The sequence below is a fragment of the Enhydra lutris genome, unplaced genomic scaffold (assembly GCF_002288905.1).
Source record: "Enhydra lutris kenyoni isolate GAN:26980312 unplaced genomic scaffold, ASM228890v2 scaffoldscaffold9, whole genome shotgun sequence".
Classification (NCBI taxonomy): Eukaryota; Metazoa; Chordata; class Mammalia; order Carnivora; family Mustelidae; genus Enhydra; species Enhydra lutris.
In genome coordinates, this window is record NW_019154093.1 from 3581511 (window position 1) to 3604526 (window position 23016).

The 23016-nt window shown below is 57.8% G+C and overlaps 1 protein-coding gene across 1 annotated transcript in view; it reads right to left on the reverse strand.

Moving 5' to 3' along the window:
* Positions 1-23016, reverse strand: part of LOC111143511 (collagen type XVI alpha 1 chain) — a 49526-nt gene that overhangs the window by 23454 nt on the left and 3056 nt on the right. The window contains exons 3-43 of the mRNA XM_022497320.1: positions 22376-22450; positions 22151-22268; positions 21144-21267; positions 20557-20823; positions 19887-19967; positions 19605-19730; positions 18803-18856; positions 18492-18518; positions 17880-17915; positions 16825-16851; positions 15692-15754; positions 15381-15422; positions 15212-15256; positions 15079-15114; positions 14645-14707; positions 14260-14304; positions 14081-14176; positions 13869-13907; positions 13213-13257; positions 13009-13044; positions 12761-12871; positions 12338-12373; positions 12077-12112; positions 11885-11995; positions 11520-11564; positions 9747-9782; positions 9560-9604; positions 9110-9241; positions 8315-8350; positions 8012-8119; positions 7576-7698; positions 7415-7468; positions 7151-7192; positions 6764-6799; positions 6589-6642; positions 6354-6422; positions 4428-4481; positions 4312-4338; positions 3491-3550; positions 3231-3278; positions 3045-3098 (exon numbers count right to left, since the gene is read on the reverse strand). Coding sequence (XP_022353028.1) covers positions 3045-3098; positions 3231-3278; positions 3491-3550; positions 4312-4338; positions 4428-4481; positions 6354-6422; positions 6589-6642; positions 6764-6799; positions 7151-7192; positions 7415-7468; positions 7576-7698; positions 8012-8119; positions 8315-8350; positions 9110-9241; positions 9560-9604; positions 9747-9782; positions 11520-11564; positions 11885-11995; positions 12077-12112; positions 12338-12373; positions 12761-12871; positions 13009-13044; positions 13213-13257; positions 13869-13907; positions 14081-14176; positions 14260-14304; positions 14645-14707; positions 15079-15114; positions 15212-15256; positions 15381-15422; positions 15692-15754; positions 16825-16851; positions 17880-17915; positions 18492-18518; positions 18803-18856; positions 19605-19730; positions 19887-19967; positions 20557-20823; positions 21144-21267; positions 22151-22268; positions 22376-22450 — 2762 coding nt within the window. The remainder of the gene's footprint in view (positions 1-3044; positions 3099-3230; positions 3279-3490; positions 3551-4311; positions 4339-4427; positions 4482-6353; positions 6423-6588; positions 6643-6763; positions 6800-7150; positions 7193-7414; positions 7469-7575; positions 7699-8011; positions 8120-8314; positions 8351-9109; positions 9242-9559; positions 9605-9746; positions 9783-11519; positions 11565-11884; positions 11996-12076; positions 12113-12337; positions 12374-12760; positions 12872-13008; positions 13045-13212; positions 13258-13868; positions 13908-14080; positions 14177-14259; positions 14305-14644; positions 14708-15078; positions 15115-15211; positions 15257-15380; positions 15423-15691; positions 15755-16824; positions 16852-17879; positions 17916-18491; positions 18519-18802; positions 18857-19604; positions 19731-19886; positions 19968-20556; positions 20824-21143; positions 21268-22150; positions 22269-22375; positions 22451-23016) is intronic.

Here is a 23016-nt window from a genome sequence, read left to right on the forward strand (position 1 = left end):
GCCGCTCTGCCTACTTGGGCTCTCTCTCTCTCTGTCAAATAAATAAATAAAATCTTTAAAACGGGGAGGAGGTGCCTGGGTGGGTCAGTCGTTAAACGTCTGCCTTCGGCTCAGGTCATGATCCCAGGGTCCTGGGATGGAGTCCCGCATCAGGCTCCCTGCTCTGTGGGGAGACTGCTTCTTCCTCTCCCACTCACCCTGCTTGTGTTCCCTCTCTCTCTGTGTCAAATAAATAAATAACATCTTAAAAAGAAGAAGAAGAAGAAGAAGATGGTGAAGAAGAATTCTGAGAAGCTAAGTAACTTGCCCGAGGTCACAAGATGAGCAAAGTGCAGGGGTGAGATTCAGAGTCAGGACCACTGGCTCCAAACCCTCTCTTAACCAGGATTCCAGAACCTTCCTCAAAAGACGTTCCCCACAATACTCGTGTACATAGCCAGACCTAGGCAGGTGGGAACCCCAGTTACTTACTTGGGGGAAAAAAATCTCTGTGCCTCAGTTTCCTTATCTGTGAAATAGCGATCCTCTATGGCGAGGCATAAAGGAGAGCATGGGGTGATGAGGAACTCCTGTGACCTGTTTGCCACCCAGACTCCCTGTGGCCCCTGCAGGTTCACGGTGCATATTGGCATATTAAATACCTCCTGTGGGGGGCCAGGAGTGTGTTCCCTTCTCAATCCCAGCTACAGAGGAAGCATACATCAAAGACGCTGGAGGGAATACACCGCTGCACACCCTGCTCTTCCTTGGCCCCTTCTGAGATCCGGCCTCCCTTCAAGTCCCAGCTCCCAGCGATGGAACACGGCCACCTTCCCCCCGCACCCCCCCCAGCCCTCCCTGTTCCAGGCCAGGCTCTACCAAGGCCCAGGGCAGCCTCCCTCCAGCAAGCTCCTGTGCCAGTCCTTCTGCGGCCCGAGTGAGTTCACGGGGTAATGTGCTCAGGACAGTGCCCGGTGCCTGGAAAACGCCTTGAACCTGGTCGTTATCCTTATGCACCTAAATTATGCCCCCGCCCTGCCCCACTTGCCATTGCCGGTGTGTGTGACTTCAAGCCTGATACTTGGTGATTTTCTTTCCCTGCCTTCTTGGAACTAAAGGTCCCACCTGTTGTTCTGCCCTGGAAGCCAAGAGCTACCCACTCACTGGCTGCTAACTGTATAGCCTCAGGCACGTGGCTCGGCCTCCCTGACTCAGTTTCCCCTTCTGGGGCATGGATGGAGGATGACAGATTTCATTCCTTAGGCAAATAAACGCTTTCCATCTCTGGGCCCGTTTCTGAGCCTGAAGACGGGGGAGAGCTGCCGGGCCCTCCCTTCCTTGGAAGGACTGCAGGGCCGACCTGGCGAGGAAGAGCAGTATCTTGCCTGATACGGGGCAGGTGCCTATTAGTGGCAGCCTTGGCTTGGTCTCCCGCACTGGCACCGCGCGAGGACTCCGGTGCCTGGGACCAGACTCTGCAGTCACTCTTTTCTGCTTTGTTCCCTCAGCATGTCTTGGCAGGGTTCACACTCCATCAGCGTGTTAATGGGTCACTTTGAAATGACTCTCATGCTTCCCCAAGCAAACTGCAAGACCCCCGCCGACAGATTCCTGCTTCCTGGTGGTGCAGCAGGAGGCGGGGAGACTTGGTAAATGTGCAGTTGGCCCGTGGGGGAACGGAGAGTTGGCTCTCGTTCTGAGCTCTTGATGAGACAGAGAGAATTGGATCCCGGCAGAGACTCCCAACAGCCGTGGGGACTCACCAGAACAGATTCTCACCCCCAGGGTGGCAGCGGGGGAAATGTGGCAAATCTCCGGGGCGGGGGGGGGGGGGGGGGGGGGAAGAGGGGAGTAGTTTGTGAAAAGCTCCCATGGGACTCTGCTCTGCTTCTTCGGGCGCTGGGAGCCAGACACGCAGAAGCCACTGTCTGTCCCTCCTGGGACCTTCAGAGAATGGTGCCTGGCGTGCAAGCCGCTGGGGGCTGTCCCGCAGGGCATTGGCAGGGAAGAGAAAATGCTGGGCGCTGGGGAAGCCCAGTCCAGCACTGCTAATTCTGAGCCGGATGACCCCAGACAAGATACTTCACCCCTCGGAGCCCGTTCGCCCAGCTGAGACTTAGGGAGAATGCCATCTTGCCTACCGGAGTTGACGTGAGACTCCAGCGAATGAGGGAACGGATATAAAATAATCATGGGCACCGGCCTAATGTCGGCTAATGCCGTCTAACCGTTTATTGTGTGCCAGACGTGGTTCTACACATCTCACATGCGTTAACTTGTTTAAAATTCACAAAAGCCCCATGAGGTCCGTGCTGTAATGATCTCCACTTAACAGGTGAAGGAACTGAGACACAGAGAGGGTAGGTAACTTGCCGGGCATCACACCGCTAGCAGCTGGCAGGGCTGGGATTCAAAGTCAGGCTGACGGACAGGCTCTGGAGTGCGCTCCCTCAGCAGAGTGCTGTACGGATCTCCACTCCCACTGCTCTCCCCTCACTGTCAGCGGCCTCCCTGCTACTCCCCCAACTGTCAGGCACAGTCCCGCCCCCAAAACTTTGCACCTGCCGCTTTCGCTGTCAGGAATGCTCTCCCTCATGGGCTCACTCACTCATTTCCTCTAAGTCTGGATTCTTTCCAACACTCTTCTCCAACACCTTCCTTGCCCTCCTCCCACTTTCTGACCCCACACCCTAATTCGTCTTCCTCCCTCCCTCTTCGCGTGAATGAATGTTGCACACTGCTCCAAACCAGGGGCGCACCAGGCCGGTGTAAGGGACTGTTTGATCCAGATTCTGGGTTCCTGACAGCTGACTGAGGCCTGAGCTTGGCCTGGAGGTCAGTAGGGTGCCCAGGCGAGCACATAGCAGGGCGTTCCTCAAGAAAGGGCTGAGACTGTCCCTAGCCTGCCCTAAAGGATCAGTGGGCGCCCCCCCATGCTGCTCTGCGGAGCAGGGACCCCCGTGAGGATGGCACACGCAAGTGTTGAGTGAAGGCCAGCACAGAGCCCCAGCACGGCCACCCTGGCTCTCTGCCTCCCAGACTCCCATTCTCTTCTCCCCCTTTACCTGTAGCCCGGGCATTCCAGGAGGGCCAGGTGGTCCGGGAACCCCTGGGGGACCCTGAGGGAGAGGAGAAGTCATCAGACCCCAGAGAAAGTTCTGCCCCACCGCTGGGGGTGTCAGCATCAGGGTGGGCAAGCCACGGGGCGCTGGCAGACAAGTGGAGAGACAGAGGAGACAAGCGACACACACCTGCGGGCCCGGCTGCCAGGAGCTGCCCATCCAAAGTCCCGGAGCACCCTGGGTGGGAGTGGGGGTCGCAAAAGAAGGGAGAGGTTATAGGCAATGTCCACACCAAGCGCAGGGCTGCGTGGGGAGGCAGCTGGCTGGGGCCCCTGCAAAGCCCTGCGGGGGCGGGGTGGTGGGGTGGGAGGTGGGGCTCACATGTTGAACCAACACAGGAAGCCAGGCCTCTCCCCCGGCTGGGGGGGAGGGCTCTCAGCGCCACTCACCGGCATGCCAGAGAAGATGGGGTCCCCTCGAGAGGGGCAGGAACACTCCCCAGTTTCGCCCTGAAAAGACAAGAGCTTTTGTCGGTGGGGGTGGGGCGAGGATAGAGGACCTTCTGGAAACCAGGATCTAGGAGGCAGCACGGGCTCTAGGATGGAGAGGCCAGGGTTTAAATCCAGGATCTGCCTCTTGACGACTGTGCCCTTAGGAAACCTCTTCAACCTCTCGAGTCTCAGTCACCTTATCTGTAAAACGAGGGTGATCGCACCAAATGCACAGACGGTCAGGAGGATGGCAGGGATGGACGTACACGGGGCTCCTGCCACACGGGGAGGCCTGAGGCCCCCGGCAGCTGGGTGCTACTGCTCGTGCTGTTAGTTTGCATTCAGCATCTGCAGTTGCACAGGTGTTCTGCCTCTGGGACACTTGCAGCTTGGCCGCTGCCCTCCCACTCCCCTTATTCCGGCCCTGGCCCCCTGCCTCTCTGCCCTCTCACCCCTGGTCCTCCCCAGCTTAGTGCCTGCCCTGGCCTGTGACTCAGGCCCCATCTGCCAGTGCAGCTGCCCCCATGGGGCCTTTAGAGCTCTCTGGGTCTCCTGGCATCCTAGGTGTGCCCTGGGCCAGCAACCAAATGAAGTGAGAAATGTTTGGGGCCCCGGCTTCCTAGAACCAGGGAGCTGGCAGTAGCAAGGAGACTGGGATGACTCCTCAGCCTCTGTCCTCCAGTCTAGAGCTACCACCATGTGTAAAGGTTCCCTTAAGGGTGGGGCTCCAGGGGTGGTTAATTTCCCCACAGTATTGACCACAGGGCCTTGGGACTCACCTTCTCTCCCTGAGGTCCCTTTTCACCCTGCAGGGAAGAAACACAGTGAGGTGAGTAGGGAGAGGTGTGAAGGCACAACGCCACAGCTTCCTGCTGTTCTGAGACTCTGTGCTCACCGGCATCCCTCTGGCTCCAGGAAGTCCAGTTTGTCCTTGCTGCCCATCTGGGCCCTGAGGGGAGAGAGCCCAGGGTCAGCGGCAAGCCTGGATGGCAGCCAAGCCGTGCGGCCCACCCACAGGGCAGATAGGACTAGCAGAAGCCTGTGTCCTAGTGCCCCTGTCCTCAAGGAGGGGACTCTGGCACAGGAGACAAGGAGTGGAGGAAGTAGGAAGACTGGCATTTCCTGAGTGCCTTCTGGGTGTCAGACCCTGGGCCAAGAGTCTGTCAGACGACGCTGAGTGGGACCACCCCCCCCCACCCCAGCCCTGTAGGATGGCACAATTCTGTCTGACTGGTGAGGGAACTCAGGCTTAAAGAAATTTTGTAAGAGACCCCCCCCAGCACGACTGTACTCTGCTCTAGGTGGCCCGAGGCCCCTGCCCTCTCCCTGTCCCTCCCTTTCATGCTCGACACTCATTCTATCACAAAGGTTATCTCCAAAGACTTAGCAGGAAGTAGAAATTTCTGTTCTTATTTTATCACCAAGGATTTGGAGACTCTGAAAGGCTGTCACTTGCCTGTGGTCACACAACTAGGACTGCGTTGGGGGCTGAGATTGGAAAGCCTCCTGGATGGGGTTTGGCCTGAGAGAAGGAGGTCTAGAGAAGTCCGCCGGGCAGAACAACGGCATTTGGAAGGCTGCCTTTCTGTGGGCTCTGCCACCTTCACACTAGGGACTCAAAACTCCTTGAGGACCAGAACCACCTTTGCCTTTAACCTCTGCCTTTCCCCTGGGGCTCCCTGGGAGCGGCCATGGACCTGGGCAGGGTGCGGGCTCCTCTGGGCTTCCAAGCACCCTCGACAGGACTCTTATCAGTGATTGCCAAACCAGAACTGGAATTTCTCTAGGGACCCGTAAAGATAGAAAAGGTATCTTTCGCCAGGCTATTTTCCCCATTACCAAAAGCCCAAGAAGAAAAAACACATTTGCCCATGACCCAGCATGGCACAGGGTGGCTGAAAGATAGCATTTCTTTGAGTTAGGCTAGAATTATACCATCTTGTAAAATTCTAGTAGATTCGTATGGAGCAGAAGCTGACTATTATGCAGGTCTTTGATGAATGAAAATAAGGAAATGTACTTATTATTACTTAATCTCTGCAGTTTGTTCAATAGACACATCTTTTAAAGCATGGCACTCACTGGTGGGACAGTCATCAAGAGGGGACTTGCTGGTGGGACGGTCATAAAGAGAGGTCTTGGAAGGTAATGAGGTTGGAAGTATTTTGAGTCGAGAGAGATCTGGCCTGCCCAGTCGGGCAGCCGATAGCCACATGTGCTTATTTAAATTTAAATTAATTAAAATTAAATGAAATTTACAACTTAGCTCCTGAGTTACGCCGGCCACAGTTCAAGTGCTTGATGACCATATGTGCCTCAGGCAGAGGAGAATAGAACATTCCCATCACTATGGAGAGTTCGATGGGGCAGCACTCAGTTAGAAGACTCCCCCAAGGCCCAAGGTTTGAAGTGGGGGTGAGTGAGTCCCCATACGTGCTTTGAGTCAGACAGACCAGGGTTCAAGTCCTGCCTTGGCTCCCTCGCCCTCTGGCCTTCAGCTTCCTCATCTATGAAACAGGGACAGTAACAGCCATTCCCTTTCAGGGAGGTTTAAGCAGATCCCAGGTCTAGAGCTTAGCACCAGGCTTAGCAGCCACTGCTCCCAAAATGATGGGGATCGGTAAAATGACGTGGATTGGTAACAATATTAGTCAGGTGTCCCCATCCAGACGGGGTGGTCTTCCTTCTCAGAGGCTGGGCTTCCCTCCTCCCGTCTTCCATGCTGCCATGCCCCAGCAGGGTCAACCCTGTGCCCTCTTCCCAATAGTAAGTGCCTTGGCCCCAGCAAGCGTCCAGCACAGAGCGCAGAGAGGACCCTTACCGGAGGCCCAGAGATGCTGCCACCGGGGGGCCCCATAGGCCCAGCAGCCCCTTTCAGTCCTGGAGACCCCTGTGGAAAAGAGGACACAGAGGCTACCAGGGGTAATCAGGCAGGTGAGATGCATCAGATCAGATCTTGGGTGGCCCTGCGGTGGGCATGTCACTGGTCCCCTGTCCCCTCAGCCAAGACACTCCAAAGCACCACAGGGCTAGCATCCTACGAGGCAGAGGCTCACCTTGGCACCCTTCTCTCCAACAGGTCCAGGTGGTCCCCGAGGTCCTGGAAGTCCCTGCAGACAGAAGTTAACCCTTGTTCTAAAGGGTTCCTTTCCCTTTCCTCCCTTTCACTTCCCTCCTTTTCCCTTCCCATCCCCGGCCCCCAGTCTCCTCTGGGCCCCAAAGCAGACATACCTGAATACCAGGCAAACCCTGGACTCCAGGTTCCCCCTGCAAGTCAGAAACCACAGACTGGGCCACAGCTGCCCAGGCCAACCTGTCCCACTGGCACAGCTGGTCTGGGCTGGGGCATCTACCAGCCCAAAGTCCAGAGAGCTCCACAGAAAGACTGTGAGGGTAAGAGAGGCAGGGGACGAAGCCAAGGTCCTCCACAGAAGTAATAGCAGGCCAGCCACTGTTACAGGGCTGCTGACCAATTCCCTATGCCAGAGCTATGCCCTTGAGCATTCGAGGGCAGACAGAGCTCTGTAGTTTGGGGAATGTACAGGAGTGAGCAGCTGGCTAATGGAAGTGTTGGAGGCATTGGGGGACAGGGAGGCAAAGGTAAGGCTAAACACTCACCTGGGGCCCTTGGACTCCCTTTCCTGGAAGCCCGGGCTCTCCCTGAAGAGGCAATAGGACAATCCTTGGCTTGAGATTCCCTGCTTACCCTTAAAACTTCCTTCCCTAGCCTCTTCCCCTTAACCTCCTTTTTTCTAGCTTCTCCCTACTCTGTAGCCCATCTTCCCCACTCCAGGCCCAATGGGCCTATGTATCTGCCTCACCTATGTATCTACCCTCACCACACACACCTGCAGCCCAGGCTTTCCCCGGATGCACACGTACCTGGATGCCCTTCAGTCCTGGGGGCCCTTGAACTCCAGGTAGACCAGGCTGGCCCTAAAAGATACAGGTAGCCCATGGGTCCCACAGGGGGAAAGGTGCAGGTGGGAGAGAAGGCAAAGCTCAGGCAGGGAAAGACCAAGGGGCAGGCAGCCAGGACTCACCGGTTTACCAGGCCGGCCCATGCCTTCTGGGCCGGGTTCTCCTTTGGGGCCTGGCTTCCCAGGCAGTCCCGCCATGTTCGTCACTGCCCCCTGCAGGCTGGGGCAGGCAGTGCAGCCATCACCCTGGTCAGAGATGGGCACAGCCAGGAGCCCTGAGCCAGGGCTGGCCAGGCCAGGAGGAGACATCGCAAAGAGAGTCCTTGTGCCCCTCTAAGAGCTCTGCCCCTCCAGTGTCCCCATCTCAGTCTGGGAAATCAAAACCGCCCCTGACACTCTTTGCTCTTCTCCTCCCTGCCGTGGAGAAGAGCTGAGGCATCTTCACAGTGACTCTGATACCCCGTAAGGCTCACAGCCTGACTCTGCCGTCCCTCACCTCATTAACTCCCAGTCTGATTTCTTTTTGTTCATGCAACACAATGTCTCCTGCCTGACTGACCTTTTCTCCTTTCGGGCCCATGGGGCCCCGAACCCCAGGCTCTCCCGACAGTCCCGGCTGCCCCGTGGTGCCTGGCATTCCAGGATCTCCAGGATTCCCAGCATCACCCTGTAAGGAGCAGGGTTCAAGGAGGGCCAACCCAGCAGGGGCAGACTGCCCTCTTGGGAACTAAAGGCACTCAGAGACCCTTCACTGGGGCTGGGGGCTGTCCAGGGAGGAGAGGATGGGCACAACGCCAGCAGGAAAAGGAGGTGGGAAGCTCATCAGATGGGTGGTGCCCGCCCAAGCCCATGAGGTTCTCACCTTCTGCCCCTTCAGTCCACGCTCTCCAGCCTTGCCCTAGGGAGAAAGCATTTCTAGCACCCGTGCACTCACAGCAGACACCGCTAAGTGTCCTGCACTGTGTTAGACACGGGGAATACAGTCGTACGCAAAACAGAACAAAATCCCCGCTCCCGTTCTGGGGAAGTGATTCTATATAAATGCAGAGAAGAAACGAGCCAGACTCCTGCCCGGGCGACCCTGGGCAAGTTACTTAACCTCTCTGAGACTCGGCTTCCTTATCTGTCAATGGGAAAGATAAAAATGGCTCTGGCCTCTATCCTGTAGAGTCCCTGTGAGGTTGGACGTGCCAGGACGTGTGAAGCAGTGTGTGGCACAGAGCGTACCCTGTGCCAGCGCTCGCTGCTCCCAGTAAAGCCGCAATAGTAATGGGCCCCGTGGTAGCCATCACTTCCTGGATGTCTGTTGTGAGCTGTGAAGTGCTTCACACACAGCATCTTGAGGCTTTCCAACAACGCCATGCAGAGGAAGCAGAGGCACGGAGAGGAGTAACTTGCTCAAGTCGAAGAGTGAGTAAAAAGCAGAGCTAGAGTTTGAACCCAGGCCAGGCTGGTCCCAAGTCCGTGCTCGGCGCGCTCTGCCAGGCTGCGTCCCAGGAGGAAGGGCTGAGGCCCCTGAGGCTAGCCTCCTCTGGAGACAGAAGTGCTGACGCTTCCACACCCTCCCACCTACTCCCCTCTGTCCATGGAGCCAAGAGACCCAGGCAGGGGTCCCTCCCCTCCTTTGAGCCTTGCCCGCAACAACCCAGGAACTCACCTGTTTTCCTGGTAAGCCGAAGCCTGGAGGCCCGGGCTCTCCCTTCTCTCCAGGAGGGCCAGGCAAGGCCACCATGTAGCTGTCCCCATCCTGAGGTCTGGACAGGGCTGGGCATGGCTCACAAGGCTCCCCCTGCCAAGCAAGGAGACAGGGTCAGGATGTGGGGTGGCAGGGGATCCCAGGCCAGGCTTGGGATCTGGGGCCTAGGGAACCCAGCTGGGCCTGACAGCATCTCTGTGGGGGGAGGGGTATCTTAGGAGAGACCGCGGGAGGACAGGTAAGAAAGGAAGGTGGGGACCACATCGTCAAGGTCATCAAGGTCTCAGAAGCCATGCTAAGGAGCAAGAGGTTACCCTCAGGCAGTGGGGAGCCTTGAAAGGCTGGAATTAGAGCAAGTGTGCACTGAGGAAGTTCACCCTGGCTGCAGGTGGGGAATGTCCCCAGACTCACCTTCTCCCCTTTGATGCCTGTGGCTCCCACTGGCCCTGGTGGGCCCTGTGTGATTAAAAAAAGAAGCCATGTGTGAGGCCCGTCACCTGCCGGTGCTATGCTGGGCCACACCCCAGCACAGGGTCTTCCCCACACGCCCACCTCCCTCGTTTCCTCCTCCCCCAGAGCTGTCACCGAGCACACTCACCTGCTGGCCCGCTGGCCCCATCTCCCCAAAATTACCCTGGAGCAAAGCAGAGAACATAGGGTCAAAGTGAGGTGGCCTGACAGGTCCAGGTCAGTCTCAAACCACAAGCCACAAAAAGTATCCAGTGAGGACTTCTAGACTGCCTACCCCTCTCATTTCCTGATGAGGGAAACTGAGGCCCAGAGAGGGAAAGGGATTGCCCCCAAGGTTCCCAGGAGAGTCTGTGGCAAGCTCCTGCCTCCAGCCTCACTTCACAGAATCCCAGCCCCCAAAGGTCATTCATTCATTCATCCGATGGCTACTCGCTGGACGCCAACATGGTGTGCAAGGCCAAGGCGTGGGTTGGATGCAGGGAGCACCGTTTAAGCACCTCATGGAGTTTACATATACTTGTGGGGAAAACCAGAATTTTTGAAGTCACAGCAACTGTAAACTGTGATGAGCGCAGCAGAGGAAACAGGCAGGGAGATGAGACGGGGGAGGCTGCTTTGGAAAGGGGTCAGTGAAGTGTTGACCATGATTATCATCAGAAAGACAAGAATCAAGCCAGCCAGCGAAAGCAGTGGGGCAGTGGGGGGAGCGTAAAGAGGAAGAATGTGCTAGAAAGTGGGAGTCACAGTACAGAATCTAAGAGATAAGAGCGGCCTTGACAGGGCCCGGAGAGGAAGGGGGACACACACCTAAAGCCCCAGAACCAGGGAGAGGAGAGCCGGCAGGATAGCAGGCAGGGGCCGGTCGCCCAGGGTCTTGTGGGCATAGCAGGACTTTGGTACAGACAGAGTCAGTCAGGAAGGATTTTAAGCAGGGAGATAATGAAACCTGAGCTCTTTTTACAAGGGCACGTCATGTTACCTGCCAGCCGACAAATGGGCCGTGGACAAGCTGTGGTGGCCACCAGCAGGTGAGCCACATTGGGACTCGGGAGCGGGGGAGGGAGGGTGCCAACAGAGAGGCGGCTGGAGGAACTTTCAGAGGCAGGCGAGGGCGTGTGACAGGCAGGGGAGCCAGGAGGCTGCAGGTTTGGGGCCGGAGGAGCTGGGGACCTGCCATTTACTGAGACCAGGACCCCGCCACTAAGAGGTGGGGGGGACAGAAGTTCCATCTGAGAAATGCCAGGTGTGGTTTGCCCGACAGAGCGGAGTCTGAACATATATTGTGGTGTTTGTCAGCCTTGAACACTCATCCACCCACAGAAGCCCTCATGTGGGGAGCACTGTCATTTGTCTCCACCACAATCAAACGTACAGATGGGAGGGAACACGGGCACCAGAATCGAGTGGCCCAGCCGAGTGGCAAAGATTACAGACTCTGGAGCCAGATTCCCAGGCTCAGATCCCAGCTCTACACCCAAGCAGCCATGTGGCCTTGGGGAACTGACTTGGCCTTCTCCAACCTCCAAATTCTTCATCCGTAAAACGAGAAGAATGGAGTAGCTCCCCCATCAGGTTTTAGGAGGGGGAAACAAGTTAACACATGTACAAATGCTTGGAACGGGGCCTGGCCCATGATAAATGGTAAAGGATAATCAAATATGGTTATTTTATTAAAGGGCAGTCTTACGTGTGCCTAATTGTTTTCGATGATCAATAAAATAAAAATACAACAAGGAATTCTCTTGGAGAGCATGAGGGCTCTCACAAGGAGACTCCTGTCTGCAAAACACCGATGACTTTTTTTTTCACCGTGGATTCGATCTCTTGTCTGTATCATCCCTATTTCCGGCCTCCCTGCCAAGAAAGCCCCAGGCTCCCTGACAGCTAACTCAGATCTCACCTTCTCTCCTTTCAGCCCTGCTGGCCCTGGAGCCCCAACTTTCCCCTGAAAAGCAATCAAGTCACAATTAGAGCCTCTTCCCACTTCCATGGTCCCAGCATCCACCCAGAAAGAGAAAGGCCAGCTTGGAATTAGGAACACCACGACTCTGCAGGTAGCTGGCCATTACTCCTGTCCTGCAGCCGGGCACTTGGAGGTCCTAAGAGGGAGCCCCCAGGGGCAAGCAGCCTGGAGCAGTGTAGGGATGGAGGGAGAAGCGAGGCTGCAGGCCTGGGACACCCGCGTTAGGGCCTCCTTCTTGGTCTCTGCCTCGAGACTCAGAGCCAAAAGAGCCAGGGAAGCCACCGGTGTGGCTAGTTACTCACCGGGAGTCCAGGCAAACCAAAGCCAGGAGCGCCCGTATCTCCTTTGGCCCCTGTGGAGGGCCCAAGATGCTGGGACCCTACAGCTAAGCTGCAGGACAAGCAGGAGTCCCCCTGGGAAAGGAAGAAGAGAATTGGAAAGGCCCCCAGAGGTTGGGGGGCGGGGAGGCAGCCAGGAGACCCGTGTTCCCTTACCTTCTCTCCTTTGGGGCCTTGGATGCCAGGGTCTCCCTACAGGGAGAAAAGGTTTATGGGCTGAGACTGGGCCTGTTGGGCCCTGCAAACTTCCTAGCCATGTGTGGGGAACACAGTGTTACACACCACAAACCCTACAAATACCCAGGGGTCCTACGGTGTTCAAGATCAGCACCCAGAGCCAGGGCTCATCAACCCACGTAATAGATGGAGGAAATCAGGCCAGTCTAAGCTATCCTACTGGAAAGTTGCTGTACCTACCCGATCACCTTTCCATCCAACAGCTCCCAGGCCCTCCTGAAAGAAAATGTGGGGGAGGGAGTGGAGTGGGGTAGGGAGTCAAGCCCAGGACCGTAGCCCAGCCCTGCCCCCCAACCAACTCCCAGAAGGAGGGCACAGCCTCACTCACTATGAGGGCTGGCTCCACCCCAGCCTGCCCAAAAGGCATCTTAGAGCCTCCTTCAAGAGCCCTAGGAGGTAGCCACGGAGACCTGGGTGACCTTCTAGCCTAGCCCTCCACTCTATGGTTCAACCCAGCTCCCATCTAGATCCAGGACCCTCTGCCCACAATCTCTCTATGGCTAAGAGGAGTACCCAGCCCCTCTGTCAAGCACTGAACTCCTTCTCCAGGATCATACTCCCAGGTTTTTGGGGGGACCCCTCAATGGCCACCTGGGCACTCACCTTGGCTGGTGCAGGATCGCCTGGCTCCCCCTTGGGTCCTGGCTTTCCAGGGAGCCCCACAAAGTTCTGGAAGCCTTCAGGCAGCGTTGGGCACACTTCACAGGGGTCACCCTAGCAGAAGAGAGAGACTGTGAGTGGACAAACAACAGGTCCCTAGAGAATGTCCAGCACCCCTGAGGCTCAGTGTCACCCTCAAAGAGGGCCTCCCACTCCCACCCCAACCTGGTGTCACCCGGCCTAGACCTCACCTTCTCTCCCTTCAGCCCCGGCACCCCTGGCTTCCCCTGTTGGAGAAGAAGCGGTGAATGTTAGTGGTTAGTGCCAGCCAGAGGGACTGGTATGCCAAGGGAGGCCCCAAGGACCCAGCCCCCCTCTCTCTGGAGGCCTTGGTAGAGCAGCCCTGGGCATGGTGGGCAGCAGCCCCCCTCCACCTCCAGACTGGGCTTACTTACAGGTTTCCCACCAGGACCTTCCTTTCCTGGCACCCCCGAGCTGCCCTGGGGTCAGAAGAAAGGTTAAGGGAGAGGCTCCTGGTCACGACCTCAGCCCATTCACCCCATCCCCATCAGCCCCTTCTCTGAATTGGCAGCATGATCTCAGTCAAATCTCCCAACTCCTCCTGGTCAGCTTGGTCAGCAAGCACTTCCCGCATGCTGCCTGTCCCTCTCCACGTGTAGCCCAAGTCCCTCTGCTTGCAAAAGAAGGAAGGATACGAGGCCTCTGTGTATCCCTTCCCCAGTGCAGCAGGTCAAGGGGAATCTGGGTGACCCCAGAGGAACCATAGTAGACAGACAGACAGACAGTCCTTTCCAGGACTTTCTGCTCATCAAGGCATAAGACCCTAAAATGAGCTTGGGTCCCCCAGGTGTGGCCTTTCTGGTCATTACTAGACTTTGGTCTACCTGTCCCCATGCCTGGAACCCAGGCCAGGGTTCCCATGTCAGCAAGTGCTGGAATGGGGACCCTCCCCAGTGAGGGGCCTGGCTGAGCTGAGCCAGCCTCCTCAGCTGAATGTCTGGCTCCTTGCCCGCATGCATGCCTGCTGCCCTGGGTCCCCTTCTGCCTCCCTCCACCATGCAGTGGTGCTCATACTCCTGCCTGTGCTTACCTTGTCTCCTTTAGGGCCTGGTGGGCCGCCTGGGTCCCCCTGAGGGCAGAAACAGCATCAGGTAGAGGCTTCCCAGGGACCCCACATCACAGTGAGACCTACTCGAGCCCCTTCCCCCAACCAGGACCCCAGGAGCCTTATCTCCCCAGCCCCTGCCAAGCAAGAGAAGGGTTTCTGAGGAAAGAAGAGCAGCAGGGGCTAGACGTACTCACCGGGGTCCCAGGAAGTCCTATCCCAGGGGGCCCAGGGAGGCCGGGGCGCCCAGGCTCTCCTGCCAGCCCTTCAGGCCCCACGAAGCCAGGGTCTCCCTGGCACAGACATAGGTTGGTGTGAGAAAGCCACCGCCTCAGACCTACCACCCACGCTCCATCCCACAGATGCCACAACTCACCTTTTGTCCTTTGGGCCCCATGACGCAGATCTCCCCCGGCCGGCCCTGTGGAGTTGGGGAAGGTGGAAGAAAAGCCTGAGGCCTGTCACCTTCCTGGGGCAACAGCCAACTGCCCTTCCCCCAGTGTCCCTCCCCAAAGCCAAGATCATCAGACACCGCGTCACGGCACTAGAGGTCAGGGACTCAGGCTAGGAGCCAGGGGGCCTGGGCTTGGATCCTTTTCCGTCCCCTCCTTGCTCTGCTTCCTGGGGCCCTGCCTCCCCTTCCCTGGGTTCCTGTTCTGTCTGAGCAAGGCTAGCAGGTTGGACGCTGGTGGCCAATTCCAGCTTTGCACCGAGGGCCACAGGGCTGTGGCGAGGAAGGGTCCCAAGCAGCGTAAACGTACATCACGGCCTGGCTTTCCTGGCGAGCCCTTGATGCCTCCGTCTCCCTTCTCGCCTTTCTGGCCCTGAGGAAGGAAAAGGTAACGTGACTGGGGTTAAAAGAAGGGGCTGGAAGAACCAAAGCAGCTCTGTCCGGACTGCCTTCTAGACCCCTAGTTTCTGCCTCCCCTGACTGAAAGGCTTTCTGTCACTCCAGGAAGGTGGACAAGAGAAGGACCCTCCGAGCCAGCCCAGCCCAGCCACTCTCAGCGAGTCTGTGGCATTTCCCTCTGGGTCGGTGGGAATTGGGACCAGCAGGGTGACTGGGAGGGACACAGAGTCTTTGGTGGGGACTGTGCTCTCCATCCCCCAAGAAGACCTCAGACATCTCCTTCCTCAAGTCTGAAGGACCCAGAGACCTCCCGGGCACCCGGCCCTCCAAATCCAGGCCCATTACCTTCTGGCCTGTAGAGCCCGGAAGTCCTGAGGGTCCCTGAGATAACGGGGGACACAAAAGAAGGGGTGAGGGAAGGAAGGAGAGGCTGGCCCAGGACCCCACTGGCCTGCCCCCAGCCAGGTCCCACACTCACCAACGCTCCTGACTCCCCCTTCTCTCCCTTTGGGCCTTCTGCACACTGAGCAGGGAGAGAAGATGTTGAGAGGGTCCCAGGGTCACCTCATGGGCTGCCAAGGGCACGGCCCCTTCCCTGGGGGCTGGCCTCATATGACCTTGAAGGAGGCCTTGCCTCCAGGTCTTACCTGAAGCGGGGCATCCGGGGAGATTCGGACACAGTCATTGCCCTAAGGGGAGGGAAAGAGGGATCAGGGTAGGACCCTGTTTTGAGAGGGATAGGCTTAAGAGTCCCACGGTCCCACTGGGCATCTTCTAGGTACCCCTAAAAAATAGAGGCTCCCATATACTAACTCCTAGAAAGACACTACCCATCCTTCCCCATGTGGACCAGGCTGCAGGGGTTTGGCTGAGCGGATGGGATGGTTCACATGCCAGCCCCCCTCCCCCGGGCCACAGCCAGGCAGGACCCTGCAGTGGGCATAGTTGGGGCACTTACCCGGGCTCCCTTCTCTCCCTTGGGGCCTGATGGGCCAGGCAGGCCTCGCTCACCTTTCCCTCCCTGTGGAGATCAAAGCGGGGAGCTGGGACCCGGGGGAGCACATGGGAGACCCAAGGAAGGTCTCCTCAGGCCGTCTTCTCTACCCATCCCCTACGCACGGGTGTGTAAATGAGCACAGCCTGCCCCAATCCCCAACCATGCACACAGCGTGGCATATGGATTCCATATGCCTTCCTCCATATGGCCCTCCCACCCCAAGAGGCTATATTTGGCAAATCTATAGTCTCACAAAAAAGGGTACTTTCCCCACACCCCTACCAAAGCACGCGAGCCCGCACGCAGCTCACCCAGGGGCACAAGGACACATGTGCACGGATGCACACATGTGGGATGACAGGATCCGCGATGGTGAGTGCTAGACTGCCTTAGTTCAAATCCTGCCCTGCCCAGACTAGCACGTGACTCAGGGCGACTCTCGCCACCTCTCTGAGACTTAGTCTCTTTGTCAATAAAACGGGCTTCCCATCAGCCCTGACCTCAGGGGGCTGGGGAGAGGAAGAAACGGGACTTGAAGGCAGCCCCAGGGGCTGGGTTACATTCCCTTGGGCAAGGACGAGCGCACAGTTCCCCACTGACACACGTGCCACCCGCCCCGTTGCCCACAGGCCCGGTGGTCCTGTCGGGCCCACCAGGACAAGGGCTCAGACCCCCCACCGCAGAGGGCCACACGTATGTGAACATGTAAGCCAGGAGGCACACAGTCAGACCCCCCCGCACACAATCCCTCTGACACCCCCAGTCCCACACAGGGGACACAGTGGGGTCTGGGGTGTTTCAAAGTAAAATGGTAGTAGCAGCCCTCCAGAGTGCTTGGGGGGGAGGCGGGAAGGAACTTGAGGCCCACACTGGGAGGCACAGTAGGACTCAGCAAAGGAGCGCCCTTAACTCCCTTCCTTAGACACACAGGACCCACAACTCCCTCCAACACACACACACACCCCTGACCACCCCGCATACATACAGGGCTGGGTAGCCCAGATAGAAACACACAACCATGGGACCACATGCTGTGGGACAGGCTGGGACGGCCAAAGAAAGCAAAAGGGTCCTGTTCTCCATCTTGGACTCACCTTGGGTCCAGGGGGACCGACTGTGACCTAGGAGGCAAAGAGAGCATTATATCTCAGAGATGGAGAGAAAACCAGGGGCGCAGAGAAGGCAAGCAACTAAGCCAGGGCCACCCAGCATTGTGGCAAGACCAACAGCCTGAATCCAAGACCCCCAGCGGACCAACAGCACTGTCTCCAAGGCCACCCAGCAGGCTGAGTTCATATCCTAAGGCTGTTGGACTTGCCGAGGGGGTCTAACCTCCTTTCTCTAAACTGCCTGGTTTTAGCTAGCTCCGCCCCCTGGTTGTTAGGCTTACAGGGCTGCTCAGTTGCCATGGTAACTCCCACATATCTGGGGACCATCAGCCTCACCAGATTTGGTGGGGGGTTAGATGGAAAGAAGGCCAGGCAGCAGAGGGGGTACTTCCTGTGTCCCCCAAGTTCAGGGGGCTTGGATCTGAGGGCCACAGGAGGTTGTGCCCTTTATGGACTTACGTGGCATGTCAATTCAGAATGTCAGGCTGTGGGAAAGTAGTGACTTATGCTGCCCACGGAAGAGGCATATTTGGGTACTAGCCATGCTCGCACCGAGCCCTCTCCCTTCTCCTTCTGGACCCCCAGAGGGAGACTGGGCCAGAGCCAGCTAGACAGGCAGAGGAGGACACGGGCTGAGCCAACGTGGGTTTCGGGGTCAGTGCCAGGCTGTGTCACCCCAAGTGAGCCTTCCCCTTCTCGAGGCCTCCAAGGTGATGTGGGAGGCCTTCAAGCACAGCAGCCCTGAGTCCTTGTGGGGAGTGGAAAGCTGGGATCAGCAACCAAGATTCTGGTCCCACCAGTCCCCACCCTGTCCCCATTCCATCCCTGGATCCCAATACATTGCCATGATCGTAAGGCGTGAGGCTTCCTTCCATGCTGCCCTTGGTGGGGATGGGGGTGGGAGTCAAGCCCGGCTCTGGGGGATGTGCAGGGAGGGGGTGCGATAAGAACACAAAGGCCTGCTTGTCTTTAACCAGGAAGCCAACTAGCCCACTCCCAGTCCCCGCCCACTGCAGCCTGCACACTCTCTATTCACTCACGTTACTTCTCCGGGCACCATGGGCACAGGGTGGGCACTGCAAGGGAAGAATGGGCCAGGAGGTCAGGTCGGAGAGCTCGAGGCCAGCCCTCCCCACCCCATTCCCCCGCATGCACACACCAAGCACACAGAACACCATGTGTGTCCTGGGTAAAGTCCAAGGGGGCAGGAAGAGAGGAATCCTGCCCAACAAGCCTCATCCCTCAACTCCCAGCCAAACAGAGCCAAGCCATTCCCCACACAAGGAAACCGAAGCCCAGAGAGGAATAGCAGTGGGATCTGGGTTCCATGGCGTGTGGGGGCAGAGTGAGGCCCAGGATCTGGGGTCCCACAGCCAAGGCCTGGATTCCTCCTATAATGCCCGTGGCCATCTTCTGCCAACTCAGCAGGAGTGTCCAGGACTAACTACCCCCACAACCACCACCATCTCCACCCACCCAAGGAGAGGCAGCAGGCAGACCGGGCCCAGCACTGAGCCCCAGAAGAATGCTGGGAGCTGCGTTGTCATCCCAGACCCCCATGCCCAGATCTGCTGCCCCAGAGCCTGTCCAAAGGGTTCATGCTGGCACCCCTTCAACCAAGCTCTTTTTGCCAGTCTAGATGGGAGGCTTACCTCATCGGCTGCTGTCTCCTGCTGGGCCTGGGAAGAGGGAGGGCATGGTGATGGGCAGGAAGCAGAGGCTGTGAGGTCCTGTCCAATATTCCTACCCAAGAACCATCGGGAGCGGGTGCCCTACGCTGTGCCAGGTACTGTCTGGCTCGCCCCCATTCATCCCTCCTGTGCGTCCTCAGCTCGGTCCAGGAGTGGGGGCAGGGGGAAGTGAGTGGGAGTACAGTGGCTTATTCCAGGGGTCTACAGAGGGCACAAAGAGCAGCCAGAGGGCACGACGGACTCCATCCCCTGCCCTCCCCCACCATCTCTACCTTTGTTCCCCTCTCTGCCTTCTGGCTGATGCTTCCTGTCAGTTGGGCGTCCACCTGGGCGGATGGAGTGAAAAAGGAACTCTTGAAGATGGGGCAGTGCGGGGACCCATGTTGGAAAGGGGCACCCAGGTGGGGACATGGCCCCAGGTGCCCCCTCAGCTAGCACCTCGCCAGGCATCGAGAGCCTGCTCAGGCTCCTGGCGCTCCCCCAGGCCCTCCTCCTTCTCCCCCCACCCACGTGATGTCGGAGAAAACAAGACCATGAATCAATGGGAGCCTGTGTTCCTGCAGCCAAAGGCTGGCACAATGCCCAGCGGGCAGGGAGGCTGCCCAGCCTGGGGGTGGGGCAAAGGGAGGGACTGGGCTTCCCTGCCACCCTAAAGAACCTGAGAGTAGGTAGGGCAGCTGACCATGGTGCTGGGCGTAAGACCAGCCTGCCATTGGCTGGGGCTGGGCCCTCGAAAGCAAGCAAGCCCGGAGGGAAGCAGTGTGGCCTGGGCTCTGACCCCAGGTACCCCTGTCCCGGAGATACTGCCTTTGGGTGCAAACCTGGTCCTGACATCACCAGAGGGGTCCTGGGTGACACCAGTGAGGGCTGGGTAGTGCCAGAGCTAGAGGCACGTCTCTCCATGCCAATAGCTTCATACAGTGGGCTCTCTGTCTCCCTGAATCCTATAGGGGTGGTCCATAGACTGGTGGGGCTTCCGGTGCCCTCCCTACCCCAGGCACAACTGGCCCTGTGCTGGACCCCGGTCTCACTTATACCTACCGGCGCTCGTGTCTACCTGTCCCGTCCACCCACCTTGCTGTTTTGAGGCTCCTCCAGGCAGAAGCAGCGGGTATAGACCCTGCCTTCAGTCTGTGGATTAATCTCGATGAGCTCATTGCTCTGGGTATCCCGGCGAGCCTTGGAGGTCTCTGGGGGACACTGTCCAGAGTGGGGGAGGGGCTGGGTCAGTACAGAAGGCTGACCCCCCCCCAACCCCACTCATCCTAAGCTCTCAGGGCATCCCCGTCCCGATCACCCCTCTCCAGCACACTGTGCGGCAGACCTCCCCAGCTGGGCCAGAGCAGGGCCACTCACCCCGCCTGGTAAAATCTCACAGCATCCCTCCTCCAGCACAAGCTCTGGATCACAGTAGATGTGTGCCTGCTGAAGGTCGAACTGCAGGGGATAAGACACACAAATCAGTTTCCCACCTCGTTTGATCAAACGGCTCAGCGTCCTGGCTGCCCTTGAGGCCCGAGATGGCCCCACCCCGGGGGGTTTGCCCTCCGAGAGTTTCCCGTCTCACCTGGAGAGATCGTCAGGAGTAAAGCGAAACAGAGCTGCACATGCAGGAAAGATGGAGAGGAGGGAGAAAAGTTCGCTTTGGCTTTGGCCCAGAGGAACAGAGCCAGAGGAGGTTCAGGTTCAGCGAGGCCTTGAAGGACCGGTAGATGTCCTGTGGATGGGTATGCAACAGCACAGGTAAAGGTGAGCAGGCATGAAAGTAGCAGGTGAGATGGTTGACTAGGAAGGAACTGACCAGAGTAAGCCGTACAGAGAGATGTAAAGGAAGGAGATGAACCATGGATGTTTCTAGGGACCAGATCACGAAGGGCCTTGAATGCCAGGTTACTATGTGTAGGGCCATGGGGAACCACGAGAGGATTCCGAGCAAGGGAAGGACCTGGTCAGATACAGATTCCAGGGATCTCATTCCGGCCCCTAGAAGGCGGGAACAGAGGCCAGCGCCCAGCCTAGCACTCACCGAGACGGGCTTCCCCTGCTCAGCATCCAAGCCCAGAAAGACGTGGCCCACGGGCCGCATGGGTCGCCGGGGCCCCAGAGGCTTCGAGGAGGCTGAGGTGCAGTCCACATGCACGGAGGCCACACGTTCAGCCACACTCAGCACCAGCTTGTGCCAGCGCAGGTCAAAGATCTGGGGCACCCGGAAGATGCAGGACACAAAGTCACCATCTTGGCCCCGGGCCCGGAGCTCCAGACTCCGCTCTGGGCTGTTGACTTCCAGGGAAATCTGTGCAGCATTGGGAAAGGAAGAGGGCAGAGAGTCAGAGCCCCACAGGCTCAGTCTGGCAAAGTGTGGGGCTCTCAAAGTCATTTCACAGGAGGCAGAACTGAAGCCCAGAAAGACAAGAAAGCTGGTAGGGCCACAGAGTCATCCACCCTGAAGGAAGGGTACAGGAGCTGCTGGGCACAGGGTAGCCTCGAGGGTGGGTGCTGGGGATGGGACAGAGGGGTCCCCGAATTCACAAGCTGGGACAGAGGTCGGGCTGGACGGGTACTGCTCAATGCTCCCAGAGCCATGGGGGGACGGGGCAGAGGCGTCCAGCTCACCTGTGGGTACCCATCTCCATCAGTCACTTGGAATAAATACCACGTGCTCTGGTGGGTGTGTTTCTTCAGCAAGAGTGTCAGCACCAGGGCGAACTCATCGGGGAGGCCCCGAGGGAACACTCGTCTGGGGGCAGAGCAGAGAGGGGATGCTGAGGCTCAGGTGAGAGGCCAGCCGCTGCCCACCCTAGGCCCTCAGGACGGCCGAACCTGCATGAGACACGCACAGGCCCACACCTCCAAACCGACACACACACGAGCATGTCCGTTCCCTCTACTGACATCGCCTGAGTGCCTACTACGTGCCAGGTGGGTCCAGCTGCGGGGGGGTAGCAGTGGTGGAAACACAGAGAAGGTTCCTGCCCTCATGGAGCCTTCAAATCTGACGGGGGAGCCACAGGGGGGTGAGGTAGGACCCTAGACAAAGAATCCCCAGGATGACGATGTCACTATTTCGTGACAATTGCGGTTGAGTTCTTCCACAGAATCCGGGCTGCCCTGGAACCCAGGACAGCCAGGACTGGGCTGGGAAAAGAAGTACTAACAAAAGGTAAGAAGCATTCGGTGTGACGGGAGCAGCCGGCAAGAAAGAGGAACCGTTTGGAAGGTGAGGCTACAGAGGGAAGCAGGGGCCAGACCCCCAGTGGACTTCTAGGAGTTTGAACCTCACCCACAGGCACATGTGGGTACGTGCTCTCTCTTTCTCACACACACATACATACACACATACACACAACATGACTCTTGCCAGCTTCCCACCCCCATCCCGGGGTCTTCCCAGCGCCCATAGGATGGCTACCTCTACTAGCCAGAGATAGGGAAGGGACGGGACAGAGGGTGGGTCTGCCATGCATCTCCTCTGGGCCCACCCTGCAATCCCAGGGGCAGGAACCAGATGGACTCCCAGCAGGGGGTAGGCTATAATGACCCACAGGCACCCCTGGGTTTTGGTCCCATGTCCAGAGTTGCTAGGGAGCGTTAATTCCCAGTGGTCGCACTGGGGCCTTTACCGTACTGGCTGGGTGAGCGCCGCTGCCCCCAGTCGAAGGATGAGGGGCCCCTTGGGGTTGCGGATCTTCTTGATGGCAGATGTTTTCATGAGGTTGAGTCGGTGGATGAGATCAAAGCCTTTGGGGGAGACACCCGATGAAGAGCTCAGCTGGGCAGGTGAGGAGGGGCAACAGCCACTCCAGGAAGATGGGGGAGGGGGACAGCTGAATGAGATGGGCACTCACCGGTCACATTGGTCGATAAATGGCTTCTGTGCTCCAGCTTGAGTCCTTCCTGTTGTGAAGGAGGGCACTGCTCGCCTGGAAGAGAATCGGCAGCTGGCCATCAGTGGACTCTGGCTGAAGAGTCCAGGCTCTTGGGGAAGCTGGAGAGAAGCAAGTTTTTGTTCCCCAAAAACGGGGAACCTGCCTTGGGGCTGCTTTTACCTCTTGCCTTCTGACCCTGGCTGCCCTGGGAGCCAGGAGGACCCCCAGTATACAGATGGGAAGACTGAGGTCCAGAGACCAAGGCTGGGCCCAAGGCCATGAAGTGAATTCACAGCAGAGCAGGACCAGAACTCCTGGAACTCAAATTCCCCGTGATTCCAAGTCAGGGGGAAGGTCAGCAAGAGAAGGAGCAAAAGCAAGTCTTAGAAGAGAGCTGGATATAAACATGTGCTTCCTCCTGCATATAGACCCAAGCAGGGGGCAAGGGCACCTGGGGGTAAAGAAAATCACATTATGCATGCTTGTGTTATATATGAGCACACGAGCATGTCTGCACATGCGTGAGTTACAGATGCCCGTGCCCCTGGGGATGCCATGTACAGCCAGTACATGTGTTCTCAGCAGTGGGTGGAGTTTACTTCCTACATCTAAAGCAGAAA